The sequence below is a fragment of the Cucurbita moschata genome, unplaced genomic scaffold, assembly GCF_002738365.1.
Source record: "Cucurbita moschata cultivar Rifu unplaced genomic scaffold, Cmos_1.0 Cmo_Scf00004, whole genome shotgun sequence".
Taxonomy (NCBI): domain Eukaryota; kingdom Viridiplantae; phylum Streptophyta; class Magnoliopsida; order Cucurbitales; family Cucurbitaceae; genus Cucurbita; species Cucurbita moschata.
Genome location: NW_019268520.1, coordinates 1807088 through 1824598, shown reverse-complemented (window position 1 = coordinate 1824598; position 17511 = coordinate 1807088). Strand labels below are relative to the sequence as shown.

Genomic DNA, 17511 nt, shown 5'->3' with positions numbered 1-17511 from the left:
CCCCCCCCCCCCCCTTTCAATTCCCTATGACATCCTCCCCAAGCTTTTACTAATAAACAAATGAATTTTGGAAAAAGAATCAAATACAAAGGAACCCTGAAGAGCATATCTTGAATAAGTCTCCCTGAAGAAATCTTTTTTCCAGAAATCATTTTTCAATGAGAGATGTTTTTAAGACATTTCAAGCACAGTGGACCAAAAAGAGATACTCCTTGAGTTATGACCAATATGGAGGAGCCCTAGATCGACAAAAGCAATGCACTCACCTCATAGCCCACAAAAGATGCCCAAGTATTCAACTCCAAGAGGTCGCAGTTAATACAAATAATGGTGATGTTTCCGCTCTTAATCTTAAGACTCAACATCATTTCAAAAGACAGTAAGGTATTCATGTTAACAAAGGCAATAACCTACGCATAGCAAAAGAAAAATTATCATCTACAAGCAAGAGGTACGAAAGGTAAATTCTCACACTTCCCACAAAAAAGCCCTTCATACAACCTTCATCCACATCAGTAGAGGCCAACCTACTCAAAACATCGACCACTCGTATGAAGAGAAAAAGGAAGAGTGAGTCAATCCGCCTCAGAACCCTAGAAGAATAATCCTTCCCTCTCAGCTGATTGTGGAAGTCTACATTCCTCACGCACATTAGTACATTCCATTGGGTTCATGCTTCCAATTTTTTCATGATCACTTTCTTTTGTCATTGGCCGTTGGAGGAGTTGTGTACTAGTTGAAGTTGTGTGCATTTGTATACTTTCTATGCTACACGTCAACTTCAAATTATCACATTGTAAAAAAAATATCCAATAAAGAAAGACATTTGACAATAGCCAGCCAAACATACCCATTTACATAACTTCTCCCATCATCAATACATATCCAAACGAAGACATTAAGCTACGAGATTATGACACCAAGATAGACAATTAAATATTTAAATTTTAATACCTTCCTGGCTGAATGGGGGGCCTGGATGTGATGGATTTCTCCCCCCATTCATCCATACACCTTGACGATTTTCAGTTTTGAATTCACTTGAAGGCATTCTCCATTGTTCATCACCTAAAAATGGCCTTCGGCCATCCATAAGGGATGGCGAAGAAAATGATTGATGGTATGGATGGGGAGGATGCTGCTGAACGGGAGGCTTAGCATAAGAGAAATGAGTGGGTGGGTTTTGAGGTGGGCCAGAATGCATCTGTCTTTGAATAAAGTTTGGGTTACCTTGCTGATATTGCTGGTTTGGTTGAGAAATTTGTGCATTCAGATATATATCATTATGTCCATACTCTGATTGCCTCGAAGAATCAAATCCAGACGGTTCGATAGAACTGCAGACAGGAGCTGGGACAAAAGGAGGTGGCTGCTGGCCATACATTTCACTCTTACCAGAAGCATCCACGTGACTCCCATGAGAAGCATTTCCAGCCATCATTTGCACATGCTGATTTCCCTGTAGAAAAGACACGCATACTAAGAACTACTATACCCATACAACAAATTTTCAACAAGTATATTGAATCCTTACACTAGCTATGTTGCAGTATTCACGGGGTATTGAAGCTTGATAAGGAAGCTGTCCTGAAGGCTGCTGTGAAGATTGAAGCGGTAATATCTGCTGGTTTGGCAATGGAGGATGACTGGGTACTGGAGGTTGGGAAATTAATGGTGGTGGAGGCGGTGGAGGGCATGCAGATGGTAGGGGAGGAGGTGGTGGCAATGACGGAAGTGGTGGAGGTGGTAAGGGTGGTGGTGATGGAGAGGATGGAGGTGGGGGTGGGGGTGGTGAAGAAGGTAAGGGTGGGAGTGGAGGAGGAGAATCAAGAGGTAATGGTGGAGAACCATCTGGCAGAGGGAGAAACTCTGAAGAAGTATTTGAAGCAAGTTCTGTTGCCCTGTCTGAAGATTGATGTTGAGCATCTATTTCAAAAGAATCACCTCCCTCCAACGACTTTTCATCCTTTGGATGGCCAGAAACATCTTCCATTTCAAGTTCCCCATCCACATCCTCTAAGATGCGATGACGCCTGTCACTCGGGGTAACTGCACATGCTTCTGCCTCTTCAACACCATGCCTTGGTTCTGTCAAAGTTGCATCACTGGCTTCTTTACATGGGGAGGTAGGAAGGTCCTCATCTTCGTCCTCAAATACATGTGAAGATAAAAACCCAGGCAGTTGGAATGTTGCATTGCTGAGACAATTCCAGAAAGAGTCACAAAACAATTGACAAAAAGAGAAAAACAGAAGGAATGTCACATAAAATCACATTTCCATTTAATTTTATTTTGGTTTTTACAAGATACAAAATGTCAGCAAACAAGCTTGTACGTCAGGAAGGGAAAAATTATGTCCACCCTACACCAAAAGGCCAAGGAAGACTATCAGAAGACTTTACATAAGAAGTTCCTCTGATTTCCAACTCAACATGATCCACTTGAGACATAACGGTACAATCGAAATACAAGCCCATAGGAAAATATAGCTTGAAAAATAGGATAAGAAAAAATGTTATTGGTGTATGAAACCTACAAAAATATAGCATAGAATAATGAAAGTAAAATCACAAGAACGAAATAAAAGAAACTCTTCTGCCATACAAACCAACAAAAGTAGGAAAAACATATGGATACTAGATAATCTGTCCAGTAAATGGAAGAGAACTTCTTAATACACCCCTAAGGATTGAAGAAAAATTGGCAATATCAATGACAATGTTCCTAATAAATTGAAAATCGGGTACTGTGGCCAGGAAGGGTCAGTGTTGCAACCTATCGTGACATTTTGTCAACATCCAGAAGTTACCACTAACAAGTTGAGAATATCTAGCTTGAAGGAAAAAATCTTTTAAAGGGGAACCAAAGGAAGAGCTTGTGTATCTAGTTGGAATTCCATAGAAGAAAAAAAAAAACTTTTTTGTCACTGCAATCTTAAGGGCTTTTCAGAAATGGAAACCTCTATTGGACTTCGGTCAAATTAATGCCTGGCTGTCCAATCACTCTATCTATATCTATGTGTTTAATGACTTCGTTAAGCTTTTGTTTGAACTCTTATGCTGGAGAAAAACAACAAAAAGGGAGAATAGAGATGTTTCCAGTCCTACGGGAGCTTATACTTTTTGTAGTTTTTTTTTTTTTTTCTTCTTTTTCTGTTCTTGTTTCACAAGAAACAAATTGCATGATATGTAATTTCGAAAGAGGGGGAAACCACCATCTAACTTCTCCAATTGGATAAGTGAGTAGTAAAGCTATATTGAGTTTTCATCATGGTGCAAATTACCCAAATGTTATTGTAACTTGCTTCATGTTCTCTCCATGTTAAATGGAAAGTATTCTTAACTTCCTTACCTCAGGAAGCGGATTTCCTCCCTCTTCTTTTGAATATTTAAAACTCCCAATGAAATAATTTCTTGGAAAAAAAAACAAAAGACAATAGCCAAACAAAAACAAAAGCCTTAAAATTCCCAGGAAATTCTAACCAAGTGAAAGCAAAATTTTCATTGAAGGGGAAGATCTCCTCAACTTACATACAAGATTATTTGAAAGATACAAGCCAAGAAACCAATCAGAAGATGTACTATTAATGCCTTGTACCTAGGCTAACCATTACCAAATTCCATACCCAGTATTACACAAAACTAGATGACCAGATGCTTCAGGAACACAGTTCTTTGTTTTATTTTAAAGGAAGAAAAGGTAAGGGTGAAATAATATTCATGGAAATATGATATGAAAAATTAAATATAAATAATGATGCTTCAGGAACACAGTTATTTGCTTTCTTTTAAAGGAAGAAAAGGTAAGGGTGAAATATTATTCATGGAAATATGATATGAAAAATTAAATAATAATAATATAAGGTGGAAAGTTGAAAGTGACGTGAAATTCAGACCTTCCATACTCATCAACAAGCATGCCTTCCATTTCTCTGATTGGATCATCTATGGCTCTCTCAGCACGAGATGGACGTCTGAGGGTGAAACCAATAGATGAATCCTCATTTGACACTCCAATTTCATCCATGTAACGTCGAAGAACAGATTCGGGTAAGATTTTCCTCTCCAGCCAGAGACGAAGAACCTGGAGAGAATTCCTCAGGAAATATATTCAAAATTATTTCAGCATGATCCATACACCTGTAAAGACAAGTAAAAATAAGCACCTTGTGACATTGACGACGATTTTCACGAGCTCCAGCACCTGGTGGTGCAGCAGCCCCAAGAAGGCGTGGCAATGCTGCTTGAACTGTAGGAATGTAAGAAGCTCCAGCAATACCTAATATCAACATAAGAAGAAATTATCTTTTTGGTAATCCAATGGAAGCTGCTTTTGATACTCCATTCATCAATGAAATTTTCTTTTATAAAGATTTAAAAATAAGAAGAAAGATGCCATGGTGAGAAGTAGAAATGAAGAATTTCATAACATAAACATAGAGGTGATGTGTATAGCATTCCCATTGAGGTCACTTATACTTCTAATAAACCTATCTTATGTGTGTCTACCTCTTTGAGTATGCGAGCATTGTGTTATAGAATCCACAAGAAAAAAGAGATCCACTTTGCGATGAAAACTAGATTCAGACTCCAACTTCCGGATAAGAAGTTCAACAACCTGCAGATGGATACACAGTTAGACACTAAATCTCAACGAGGGATTCTTCCAATGGCCATCTAATTTGCAAATGAAAGCTTATATAGACTAAGTCATTTCAAAAGCCAAATCCATTCCAACAACCAGACAAAATCATTTCTTCTCCCTCTCTCTCTATATATAAAGCTTTTTCTTCTCCATATGGACTCGTAATTATATAACTCTTCTTAAAAATAATAATAATAATAAAAAAAAAATCTTTTAACAACCATCCTAACAACAGCCTTTTAAACCAGGATAATCCAACTCCCATTAACAAGCATTTGAGTCGCAACCTACCTCATTTGCAATGCCATATCTGGCACAATCAATAGCCAACCGAGTTGCACGTCCTATACTTTCTTTAGTTCTAGATAAAGTCTCTATCATTCCTTCAAAAGCATCTCGTGCAACAGCAGCCTCAGTGCCACCACTTAACGGATCTCCAACAGATCTGTGTACTGAGTTGACTCTTTTCTCCTCTATTTCTTCAACATCAGTGTCATTTTGTGACGCTAATTGATGTCCTTGAGTTGATGGAGAAGCCACATCCTTCTCATGAAAACGTCCCTTCAAGTCTGTCAGCATCAAATGGGTGGTACTAGATAAATGCGGTTGGACTGGAGTAGGACTAGGACTACCATGGACATCAGTGGATAAAATATCAGGATTAAAAAACCCATGGACATTGTGTGAATGAGCTTCCCTCCTTTTAGCTTGAGCAGCTGCAATTAGATGCTTCATGGACATGGCAGATTCCGTGACCTTGAAATCACTGACTAAGCTTCTATTTATAAAAAAAATTAAAAAATAATAATCAATTTAAACATCATTTAGAAGTTGAAGCTTCGTCTCCATTTAAGCAAAGAAGGGGATAATTAAATAACAAATTTTGATACCTTTCACCGTGAAAATCATCATGATCCATTGAACTTCCCACCATGATTGTAGGGTCATTAGCTCGTGATTTTGGAGTAGCTTTGGACTTCTCTCCTGAAGAATGTGACCTACTCTTTTGAAGGATAGATGGCTTCTGAGAAGAGCTGGGAGTTGAAGCCAAAACCATGGACTTCACAGAACCCACCTGTGGTTGTTTCTGGACACCAGTATTGGAGGCTTTGATTGGGGGTTTCACAGTCTTCGCTCGATCCAAAGCTGTAGTGCTATTAGCTAACGAAGGAGACTTGTTTGGGGAAATCAAATTTGGTTTAGCCTCCTTAGGTGGCAGCTGCTCATATCCTGATTTTGAAGGACTTTCAGAGGCATTAGCAGCCAACGGTTTTTCTTGCTGCAATTCTTCAGTTTGGGATTTTTTAGGAGACGAGGACAACCTCTGCACCTGACCAGTTGATTCCTTAAAAAGTTCGTGCTCTGATCCACTAATTCCATTTACAGTCAAGGGAGAAGTAATAGGACTTTGATTATGCTCATTGTTATTGTTACTAGCATCTGGACCATTTGAAGTTGCATCAATATTCCATGACGATCCATGAACCGGAGTCTTAGGATCTTCATCATCGTCATCAAAAATGCAAACTGCTCTCCTTTTTCTATTGGAATGATTTGCCAATAGTTTATCACTGCTAGAACGTGAAGCATCATGCCTCTGTGAGAACGGACTCTTTTCATTTTTAGCATCATGAACGGCAGTTGTAGAATCAGACATAGCTTCGAGCGCTCGACGATGTCGCTTTGTCAGAGGCAACACAGTTTCATCACCAGCTGCAGAATTAACAGAATCTGAACGGTGACTAGATTTTAAAAGGTTTTCTGATTTCAGACTGGCCTTCGACTTTTTCAACTCAGATTTTTTAACCACTTTTTCATCAGCCACAACAGGTTTAGTGGAAGAGGAAACCTTTATGTTGTTTCTGGGTGTTCCCTTACTCTCCCCTATTTCTCCTCGCTTCAACTTTTTGGCAGGACGCAAACTTTCACTTGATCCCAAATCAGATTTTCCTGATCCAACCTGAAAAATCTTCCCCGCACTGGCTTTGCCTTTGCCCTGACCCTGTTCCTTAGGGTCCTTAGGACTGCGCCTGGTGTCTGCAACACTATCTCTATCCTTAAAACGTTTTTTATCCCTTGGCGGGTCTTTAGTCTTTTTCCGATGACCAGACTCAGAATTTGGTTTCAGAGTTCTAGGGCCATGTTCCCTCATACCTTCACCAGAAGTGGATTTTCCTTTCTTTCCACTCTTTGAGTCCACAACAGATTCTGGAAGATTGAGACAATTATCAGGAATTTCGCTCTTAGATGCTGTTACAGCAGAGCCTTTTCTCTTGTGGTGTTTAGCAGTGCCCTCTTGTTTCTTCTTTGAACTTGCACCTTCCTTTTTAACATTTTGACTGTTGGTCGTAGATGTATTCTGAAGTTTGGAAGGCTTTTCTGTTTGAGCAATATCTTTATTTGTTTCAGATGTCACTACTTCATTCTTTTGTGCAACGTCTAGTATACTGCCGTTCTGCTCAGAAGAAATTCCTAAAGATGAATCATCAGACTGATGTGGTTCTACGGAAGGCTTCATGTCTTGAACATTAGTTTCATCTCGTTTTTGTGAACAACGCTCAAGTCTAGAGCTACAGTCACCCATACCTTCATTTACATCATCGTCATTTGATTCTGCAGTACCCACTTCATCCTTCAAGTCAACATCTAACTCATTATCTACAACCCCATCAGTGCAGGGAGCACCACTTTCAGTTTCCAATCTTTCCACATCAACGCTCATTCCACTATTTTTCTCATTTTGTTTTTCATCAAAAGCTGCACATATTTCCCTCACAGCTTGAGCAAACTGAGTTGATTTCCCTTGGCAACGAGCAGATAATTTATTCTTTTCCACAATAGTGAAGGCCTGAACGTCAGCAGGGGCTACAAAAGCTCTGTGAATTTCAATACATGGATAAAAATATTAAGAAGTGTAAGGTATATGTGTGTTCAAAGCATATGATTCACGAGACGAGAAAAAGATACAAGTATATTGTGTATTGTAGCATACAGGAGGAGATAAAAGAAAAACCTACAAGGAAAGAATACACGTAGATGGGGCAAGATGAAAGAAAAGAACTGAAAATATGACCCATTAAACGATGTCAACATTTGAAAAGAATATGGATAATGTACACAGATCATTCTAAGTTAAATTTAGCCATCAATAACAGAGAACGTGGAAGAGATTATTTTAAACTTTGTACAGTTAGAATAGTGTACTTGACAACAAATCTTGACGCATCCCAAACTATACACGTACAGAAAGGTAATTTCAGCAACCAATAGTTATAACTTATTGTTCGAGTGCAGCAATTAAATTCCCGGAAACATTGACAAAGTTACAACTTTTGCAATTAAAAATATAAAGAAAAGAATAAATAAATATAAGCAACCCTGCGCCAGACAATGCATGAAGGAAGCTATTCTCAAGCACCTTTCCAGGCATATGCACAAACTAAGTTTTTGCATATGAGAGAGAAGGAGAAGCATATGCACATTTCAAGCTCAAATTAAAACAAAAAACTAAGAAAGAGTTACTTACATTTCTAGCGTTCCAAAGAAATGGACAAAACATTTCTTCGGGTCAGGAGATTTTTCCCAGTCCTCGGGCCTGCTAATCTGTAAACATAACACCATCATACCTTATAACTCCAAATGACTAAGTAGTTATCCATGCTCAACTTAATTAAGTTTTATCTTTTTATAAAAAATAGCGTAACAATTAGCTTACCACCCAAAAGAAATGCTCTCTCTGACCCAACACTCAGTAAAATAATGGCAAGAACATAGGACAATTAACGCTTTTCTTTAGACCTTAGTAATTAAACCTTCTAGTAATCTTCCATTTTTTTTTTTTTATAATGAGAAACTAGAGCCCTATATTGTAATTTACTTTTTCGTGGCTCCTTTGCTTGGTTATGGTTCCAATTTTTCTTCTGCCTCTATTTTTTACTTTCATTTCTCCTAATGAAAGCAAACTCATTGGCCCCAGTAAGGGAGCGCATGATTATGCACCGATCCTAGTTCATAACCGTATACCAAAAACAAGACATATCTTCACATGAGATTTAACCAAAATAATTTCATAACCGTAAACCAAAAGCAAAACAAAAGCCCCGAAGTTGTAACAAAAAAATTCTTGAGGAATGGATGGATATGAGTGGAAGAATTAGAGGAAATAACAAGAACATCAAGCTCGAAAAGTTCTTAACAACAAAACATAGCATAAGCAATACAAAAGAATAAAAATAAAACTATTACTTTAATCACAGTAACACCATTGAAAAATAACTCCAATATGCATAAAGAAGATGAGAGGTAGGACGAGACGAAGGAGAACGAAAAACAATTAATCACAGTAACACCTGGACACTCATGAAACTATTACTTTCTGCGAAAGGGAAACACATTGCCCAAATTGCAATACACCACATACACAAAATCGCAACAACGTATTAAAAAAAATTAAAAATAGCGAAGATTGTACCTTGGCTGGCCAAGCAGGAAAACCCTTGACCTTAGCGAGGACAAGATCTCCCATACTGAGCTCTCTATTGGCCTTGGCTTTATTCGCTCCGCGTTTCCGACCCGGAGGCATGGTCGTATATATGAACAACGACGAACAAAAAAAAAAAACCTAAAACAAACAAAAAAATATTCAAAGACGACGCCGGGGCAAAACCCAAACCCAAAATTTCAAAATCCACACAGGCCGAGAAGTATCCCCGGGAAAACGCGGAGACGATGAAACCCTCGCCGGCGGTGGATGGCCCCGGCGGGGGTAGGGCTATAGCATCGGGAGAGGAGGGGGGTTTAGCGGCGGAAATTTAGAAGTATGATGGAGTGGAAGGAGGATTTTTGGAGACGGTTGAGTGGAGATGATTAAGAGGAAGATTTGTAGAAGGATTTGGGATTAGCGATATGGGATTGGTCGCCGGTGGCGGTGCCGGTCGGAGATGGCGGCGATTTAGAAGAAAGTGAAGTGCAGTAGAGAGGGAGAGAGAGAGAGAGAGAGAGAGAGAGAGAGAGAGAGAGAGAGAGAGGGTATTTGGGAGAGATTTTGGAGAGGGAGAGGGAAAGCTAAGACACAGAGGGAAAGCCAGAAACAGTGAGCTGGGAGAGATATCAAGGTTGGCTCATAGGGTTCTCTCACGGCTTCGCCTGCTTTCGGGTATCCGTGTGTAGTTGACCCGACCCGGTTTCATTACTCTTTTTTTTTTTTTTTTTTAACCACAATACTTGTGTGAAATCCATTTATCTTTTTAGAAAAATAATAGTTTGTATTATTGGCTAAAATATCATACAGATTTTAAATTAAAAATATATATTAAAATATCTTTTTAAACTAAAAATATATATATATATATTTTTTTTTTTTTTAAACCCTCTTTTTGTTTCAAAGATATTCATTCATTTTTAGAATAATTTAAAAAATACTCATAAACTATTTTGGACGTTAGATCGATTCAGTTGGTCTTGTCGAAGAAATTCGGTCTCGATCTCTTCCTCGCTCATTCTCTCTCGATATTTCCTTCTATATTTTTCATGCAGGTGATGTTCTGGAGGATGGTAGGAGTTCGTGAGGTCGTTTGGCCTACCGTAGAGATCAGGAGAGAGCGTGTCAAAGAGGGGAGCAAGAATTATAGCGTCTCGCTGGAATTCTCGCGCCTTTTCCGACAACCTAGTGTTTTTTTTCTTTTCTTTTTTGTAGCAGTTACACCGATAGTTACATGGCTCTAATACTATGTCCTAACAATCCATTGTCATATTTTTTGTCCAACTCTGTATTTTTTCTCATAACATAAGAAACTCGAACTTCATTTGCAAAATGAACTCGGTCAATAATTTACATCAACCTCCACTCATAAGGGTATCAGAGCCAGTCACCGGACGATGTGCCGACCTTCTCGCTCTTCTCCGAAGAGAGGTAGACACGGGGCAGTGTGCTAGTAAGGACGCTGGCCCCAAAGGGGGGTGGATTTGGGGGCAGTCCCACATCGATTGGATAAAGGAACGAGTGCCAGCGAGGGCGCTGGGCCCCGAAGGGAGTGGATTGTGATGTCCCACATTGGTTGGGGAGGAGAACAAATCACCCTTTTATAAGGGTGTGGAAACCTTCCCCTAGCAGACACGTTTTAAAGCCTTGAGGGAAAGTCTGGAAGGGAAAGCCCAAAGATGACAATATCTGGTAGCAGTGGACCTGGGTTGTTACAATAATAGTCTAATAATTGTCTAACAATAACATCGTGTCACCATCGGAATCTCAAACAATGATCCCACTGCATCAAGATTGATTTTGCCAGACGAGGCTAGAAGAGGTCGTTAATGAGTTTTCGTTGCCTGCCAAGATCTCATTTGAGATTTATTAATTCGTAGTATGTCTCGACATCTTCATGCTGATTGAACTATGTTTTTGTAAGAGGGACTGGCCGTTCCATCCTCCAACTTTGTCATTTATTTCAACTCATCGAATAGGTATGACTCATTTTCTTGAACTCTTCATAAAAAATATAGCAATTAACCTTGATCGGGTCAATGAGACGGTGAGACCCATTATTAAAATCTCAAATATCAATAATTTAAATATAGATATACTTAATATATATAAAAACGAAGGATTTTTATCGTATGAAATTATGTTCTCAGCTCACTATTCAGTAAAGCTCTCAAAAAGACAAACTCTTACAAATAAGTGATCGTAGTTTACTCAATATTAAAATAAATTGTATAAATAATGTTACCAAGATAAGACGCTCAACCTTATCAATACCCTATATATTATTTTGGTTATTATCTGAACATGATCCCTCGTATGTCAATCGCATATGGTTCGGTGTTACATTTATAACCTGAAATTTCTCATATAATAAATAGGGTACAAACCCGAGTAGCGAAGACAGTCACAGGCTACGAGAACATTATTAGCAAGCATTATCAAGGACTTTAGTCGTATTCTTCGACCTAGTAGGCGATACTTATTGAATCCAACATATGTAGTTCCAATACGTGCACATTTGAAGTTATCGTGTACATATCTCAAACATATGACTACACAACAACAATAATAAAATAAAAAAAAACATAATTTTAATTATTTAAAATTAATTTTGACGGAATGAAAACGATGTGTAACGAACGTTAATAGACCTATTAAATCTAAATTTGAAAGTTTAATCGATAAATTTAGAATTTAATTTGTATGTTTATATAAAATAAAGATTTATTTTAATCTTAAAATTCAAATGAGAATTTATAATAAGTAAATAAATTGAAATGTAAAATATCATCGATCAAAATTCAAATTTGTTAGAAAAAAAAAAAAAGAAAAAAGCTAATGGGCTCAAATCCGGCCCACGAATTTGGAGAAGGAAATAGAGGGCGGGAGGGAAAGAGTAGAAACTCTCAAATCTGGAGGTGGAAGTTTGAAGCAGATAAACCCTCGATTACAATCCCAACAACCGAACCAGTTCGCCATGATTTGGAGGAGTTTAGCTTCCACCTCTAACCTCCTTGCTAAATCCTTCGGTTCGGCGAATGGAGCGACGGCGACGAGGGATTTTCGGCGCGGTTACAGCTTGATTCCGATGGTCATTGAACACACATCAAGAGGAGAAAGAGCCTACGATATATTCTCTCGTCTTCTCAAGGAGCGCATAATTTGCATCAATGGTCCAATTTCTGATGATACTGCTCATGTTGTCGTTGCTCAGCTTCTCTTTCTTGAGTCTGAGAACCCCTCGAAGCCCATCAATATGTATCTCAACTCCCCCGGCGGCGCCGTCACTGCTGGTATAATACAAAGATTTATGTTACTAATTCAACCACTTTATTGTTTTGTTCATTGTCGTAACTTCTACCAGTTTCTGGACTTGTCGTTTCTGACTTTGAGAATGTTGTTAAGACCATGAACAAATGATTAGAGTGGGTTAAGGTTGATTTATCGTGATATTGAAGTGGGAGATTATCACTAAATAGTCTATAGGTTTAATCTTTTGGGTTTTGGGTTTAGTGGTGCTCAATTTATAGTTTTACTGATCCGAATTATATGCTTCCCAATTTGATGTTTGTTGACAAGAAAACCATAGGTTTTCAAATTATTACAGTTCACTAATTATGAAATTTTGCTGATCTCACGCTGGAACTCTACTTCCCCCCAATGATGTTAATTTCCAATGTTTGTTACTCCAGTAGGCTTCAAATTGATTTTATGTTCCGAACTTAATAGTCATAAACTTCGTTGCAATTGCTAAGAAGATTCGAGGCTTTCACCTTTGATAGCATCACCAATATTTGTCATGTATTTACAGGGCTTGCTATATATGATACTATGCAGTATATAAGGTCGCCCATCAACACCATCTGTTTGGGTCAGGCTGCCTCGATGGCTTCTCTTCTTCTAGCTGCTGGTGCCAAGGGCGAGAGACGATCGCTTCCTAATGCAACTATCATGGTTCACCAGCCTTCTGGTGGATATAGTGGGCAAGCGAAGGATATGTCAATTCACACGAAACAGATTGTTCGGGTTTGGGATGCACTAAATGAGCTGTACTCCAAGCATACGTCACAGTCAGTAGAGATTATTCAAAAGTATATGGACAGGGATTATTTTATGACCCCAGAAGAGGCCAAGGAGTTTGGCATAATCGATGAGGTGATTGATCAAAGGCCAATAGCCCTGGTGACCGACGCAGTTGGTAATGAAGGCAAAGATAAAGGTTCGAGTTAAGAATTTGAGGTAGGATCTTGACGTTAAAGCATGGCACTTTCAAGTTCCTTACTGACTTTTGATAGATTTATCCGAAAGTTAATTTTATCTTGCTGGATCTGATGGGAATAATTATTTTTTCCTAGCTAAATGTCCCTTTGGCTGTTTGGACCTGTATTGTTATTTTGTGTATCCAGCATTGATATGTGTATTGACAGCTTTTATTAACACTTCATAGAGAAAAGCTTGAAATTTAATAAAATTTCAGAATTTGCTCGTATATTAGATATTTTTACTCTATCCATTTTATATCTCATTCTTCTAGATCACTGATATAGAGTATCATGAGGCAAGTGGATCACGATCTGCACTTTTGAGAAGTTATAGGGATAGGGTCCACTATATGACATGGGAAATGGAACTATGTAAACTTTTCATCATGTCATGTGCTGCATAATTCATCCAAGAGCACTTGAGGGTTCTTAGAAGATGCTTACGACTGTGTGGCACAATTTTATCGAACGTATCAGGCTTTGGAGAATTTGTACTTACAGTCCAGGTACACATACTTCTTTGCAATGCGATTAGAACTCGCCGACTTTGATTAAGATTTCTTTGTGCTATGATATGCTCATTTGTATGGATTCTTCCATACCAATGTTTTATGATTTTATCACATATGGAGTATCTGTATGTTTCTTCAGCATGGTGTTAATCCTTTGCTGCTTGTTTCATTATTTAATGCAGTCGTCCTATGTTTTAACGTTCATTTCAAGCTTTAGTTTTGTATTACGTTTTTGATTATGGAGTGAATTAGTGTTTGCTTCATACACATGGTTTGGTTCTTAGTGAACCCACATTTGTTAGAGATGGAGGACTTTCCTTTCCTTTCCCTCAAAGTTTTTCGTAGTACTTGTTGATTAAAGAGACTTGTAGTGCCTTTATGGATAGTTGTTAAGCTGTGAACATTCTATTATAGTGTATACATATGTACTTGATCTGAAGGTATTTCTTGCATTTAGCTTCACTTTTTAGCGGTTTTGGTAAATTGATGGTGTATCAGGGAGTGTTGTATGGGTTTAAGAGGCAAGGGACCAATTAACAAGGTAAAGGGTCTCCTAAATTCATGGCGACCACTCTACCTAGAGTACTTATTTCTTATGTGTTTTAGTCGGTATTCGGTTATATGATTAGTCCAAACGTGCATAAGTTAGATATATAGTCTTGCAATCAAACTTTGAAACTTTGCTCTTTGTTATAAAAATTCTTTATTATTTCAAAAGTTTGAAAAGATCTTTTGTTCTAACACTACTTTTGGATCCTTTAAAATCTTGGACAAATATTATGAAATGAAACAAGCGATCAATTTTTATTATAAGTCATCGTCATTTCAGATCCAAGTTTTATAAAAATTCTTTTTAAAAATTAATTTTGAAATGTTTATGAAAAGGTAAAATGTGATATTGCAATTTATAGGAATAATTTGTTTTTTTTTTTTCAAAGGGGGCAAACTTTGTAGGTAATATATTTATTTATTTTTGTGATTTAGCCTTTGATATATATATATATGTATATATATAAAGCCCTTCTTAGTTACTAGCTTAACCACCATTTAGAACATTTGGTTTCATTCTCAATCCTTTATCAGCTGTTGGTAGTTTTATTATGGGGCCTCAATCCTTTATCGACTTGGCTTGACTAATTGTAAGCAAAAATAAAATTCTACCATCATCTTAAGAAAACTTGATCTCAAATCAAGTTATGGCATCTAGAGTTAATCTCAAATCAATAAAATTTGGTACATTCAGGATTGAAGCTTGTGTGAATTTAAAAATCAAAGACAAAAAAAAAAAATATATATATATATATATAGGAAGCAGGGCTCTAGGTTAAAATTTTGATTGGAATATAGATTTGTACAGTACAACGAAGAAAATATAGCAACAAAATAGCAACCGTATAAACTAAACAACTTATGCACTCAATACACAAATTCATGCGCAAAACGCATAAATTTAAACCAATTTGGGAACTTTTTCGTGCGCATTCAAACCAATTTGGGAACATTTTTATTATACTCAAAAGACAAATACATTTGATTGTTGAAGTAATTCTTAGAGCATTCAATCCCAGATGGTAACTATGATATGAAAATGAAGTGAAAAAACGCATAAATTTAAAAAACAAAAGCATATCTGACAACTATACATTAAAAAGAATACACCCCAACTTTGTTGTACTGAAAAAAAATAATTTGGAAAGGACCGATTCATCATGTGAATATGCAAACCAAGTTTCTATGAGAAACGACTCTGAACACATCATACGAAGAGCATCAGAACTTTGAAAATTCAACAATAAATATGAGAAAGTTTCAGCTAAATAGTATCGTTAGGACATGTAGAGCTAATTCATTAACAAAACAGAGTAATGCTGCAAAATCTCCATAACTGATCTTACGAAAAAGAAATGACAAAAGATAAAATCTGATAAAGGGTCTAGAAAAGAGAAGTTCCCTTCCCCTTCTTGTCTCCACCGATTTCGAAGTGCTTGCATCTCTGCATTTGACAATTTAGAACTGTGATGAGGGAAAGGCACAAAATTCTGATAACAACTAACAATTAGGGTTTCCTTACTTGGGGTTACATATTTTCTAAAATAGCAAACAATTACTTCAAACATAGTTCTTGACGATCATATAAAAATTGAAGCACCCAGTACCCAATTAATTTTGAGGGAATGATGAGTACGGGAATGGAGAAAACAAATCAACCACCAGGGTAAAGGGATATTCAGAAGCCTAGAATCAACGGCCTCATAAGCATATTTACTTAATGGGAATGAATGGGCTATTTGGGACCAAGAGAAGATGTAACCGTCTAAGCCCCACCACTAGCAAATATTGTTCTCTTTGGATTTTACCCAGCTTCCCCTCAAGGTTTTAAACGCATCTACTAGAGAGAGGTTTCCACCCCCTTATAAAGATGCTTCGTTCTCCACTCCAACCGATGTGAAATCTCCTAGAAGACATCCTACAACTACTTAATAAAGAGAGGACAGAGGCAAACAAAAACCATGTATCCCCCCTCTTATGATGCTAACCACTATATGCTTGAATGTTTTTTTTTTTAGAAAATGCATTAGATTAATAAGATACTCAATAGAGAGAGGCCATAAACAAAAAATGATGAAATACTTCGCATTCTAACCTTGATAGCGTGCTGGGATACGTGTTTGCAACCTTGGCATTGCAGCCTCAACACAATCTTCTTGGTAGTTTTTGCCTTTTATATTCATAAATTTCACTTCAGTTCTAATCTCAATGGCATTGCGGAAAAAGAGAAAGTAAGAATTTAACTAGACGTGAGAAAATTAACCAACCTTCTTGTGAAACACAGGCTTGGTCTGACCTCCATATCCTGATTGTTTGCGATCGTATCGACGCTTTCCCTGTGCAGCAAGACTATCCTTCCCCTTCTTATATTGTGTGACCTTGTGCAAGGTGTGCTTCTTGCACTCCTTGCTCTTGCAATAAGTCTTCTTTGTCTTGGGAACGTTCACCTGTTTCCCATTACAATATCCATAATCGAATCTTAACTTACGACGCTACAAGCTGAAAAGTTAAAAAAAGAAACAAATACTGCAAACCCACCACTGCATTTCAATTCCGTGATTTAAAATTCATTTGGAAGGGATTATCAATGATCATCTTATAATGAAAGATCCAGAATCGATAATTCACTCCAAGTGCAATGTTCACCTTTCTGAAAAATCCCTTCGTTTAAGCAATTTAGGAAGAAACATTCCAATCTCACTCAATACCAACGCCCTCAAAAGTTAAGTGACACCCCCTCCATTCAAAGCTAAACTTTCAAAAAGCAACCAATCGCTACAACTTATTATTTTTTTTCAATCACAGAGTTCTTTGACGGCCAAATAAAACAGAATCGAACAAGGCATCAGAGATGTAGAACACAGAGGAAATCAATAGAAGTACAGAACCAACCAGAGAAATTCAAGATAATACACGAGTAGCTAAAAAAATTGTACTGAAAAACAAAGGTGAAGAAGAGTACCATGACGGCTGGACGTCGACGAGGCCTGCTCGAAAACCCTAATTAATGGCAAATAGGAACCGAAGGCGAAACGAGAGCCATATATATGTTGAACTGGAGAAG

The 17511-nt window shown here is 37.6% G+C and overlaps 3 protein-coding genes and 2 long non-coding RNA genes across 6 annotated transcripts in view; 2 read left to right on the top strand and 3 right to left on the bottom strand.

Moving 5' to 3' along the window:
* Positions 1 to 9726, bottom strand: part of LOC111441756 (ENHANCER OF AG-4 protein 2-like) — a 17844-nt gene extending 8118 nt beyond the window's left edge. For both annotated transcript variants that reach the window (XM_023078854.1, XM_023078853.1), the window contains exons 1-9: positions 9116 to 9726; positions 8171 to 8247; positions 5535 to 7520; positions 4936 to 5422; positions 4509 to 4617; positions 4166 to 4278; positions 3896 to 4083; positions 1535 to 2198; positions 955 to 1459 (exon numbers count right to left, since the gene is read on the bottom strand). In XM_023078854.1, the coding sequence (XP_022934622.1) occupies positions 955 to 1459; positions 1535 to 2198; positions 3896 to 4083; positions 4166 to 4278; positions 4509 to 4617; positions 4936 to 5422; positions 5535 to 7520; positions 8171 to 8247; positions 9116 to 9226 (4240 nt within the window). In that variant the 5' untranslated portion in view covers positions 9227 to 9726. The remainder of the gene's footprint in view (positions 1 to 954; positions 1460 to 1534; positions 2199 to 3895; positions 4084 to 4165; positions 4279 to 4508; positions 4618 to 4935; positions 5423 to 5534; positions 7521 to 8170; positions 8248 to 9115) is intronic.
* On the top strand, positions 2245 to 17411 carry LOC111441763. Its single transcript, XR_002710223.1, has 3 exons — positions 2245 to 2258; positions 3691 to 3699; positions 17325 to 17411. It is a non-coding gene; the product is annotated as an uncharacterized LOC111441763 (long non-coding RNA).
* Positions 2502 to 3591, bottom strand: LOC111441762. The gene is made up of 2 exons (XR_002710222.1): positions 3223 to 3591; positions 2502 to 3059 (listed from the first exon to the last, which is right to left on the bottom strand). It is a non-coding gene; the product is annotated as an uncharacterized LOC111441762 (long non-coding RNA).
* Positions 12025 to 13613, top strand: LOC111441759 (ATP-dependent Clp protease proteolytic subunit 2, mitochondrial-like). The gene is made up of 2 exons (XM_023078858.1): positions 12025 to 12417; positions 12936 to 13613. The coding sequence occupies exons 1-2, from the start codon at positions 12102 to 12104 to the stop codon at positions 13352 to 13354; spliced, it is 735 nt and encodes a 244-aa protein (XP_022934626.1). The 5' UTR covers positions 12025 to 12101; the 3' UTR covers positions 13355 to 13613.
* LOC111441761 (60S ribosomal protein L44) lies at positions 15655 to 17511 on the bottom strand. Its single transcript, XM_023078862.1, has 4 exons — positions 17410 to 17511; positions 16715 to 16894; positions 16543 to 16617; positions 15655 to 15891 (listed from the first exon to the last, which is right to left on the bottom strand). The coding sequence occupies exons 1-4, from the start codon at positions 17410 to 17412 to the stop codon at positions 15832 to 15834; spliced, it is 318 nt and encodes a 105-aa protein (XP_022934630.1). The 5' UTR covers positions 17413 to 17511; the 3' UTR covers positions 15655 to 15831.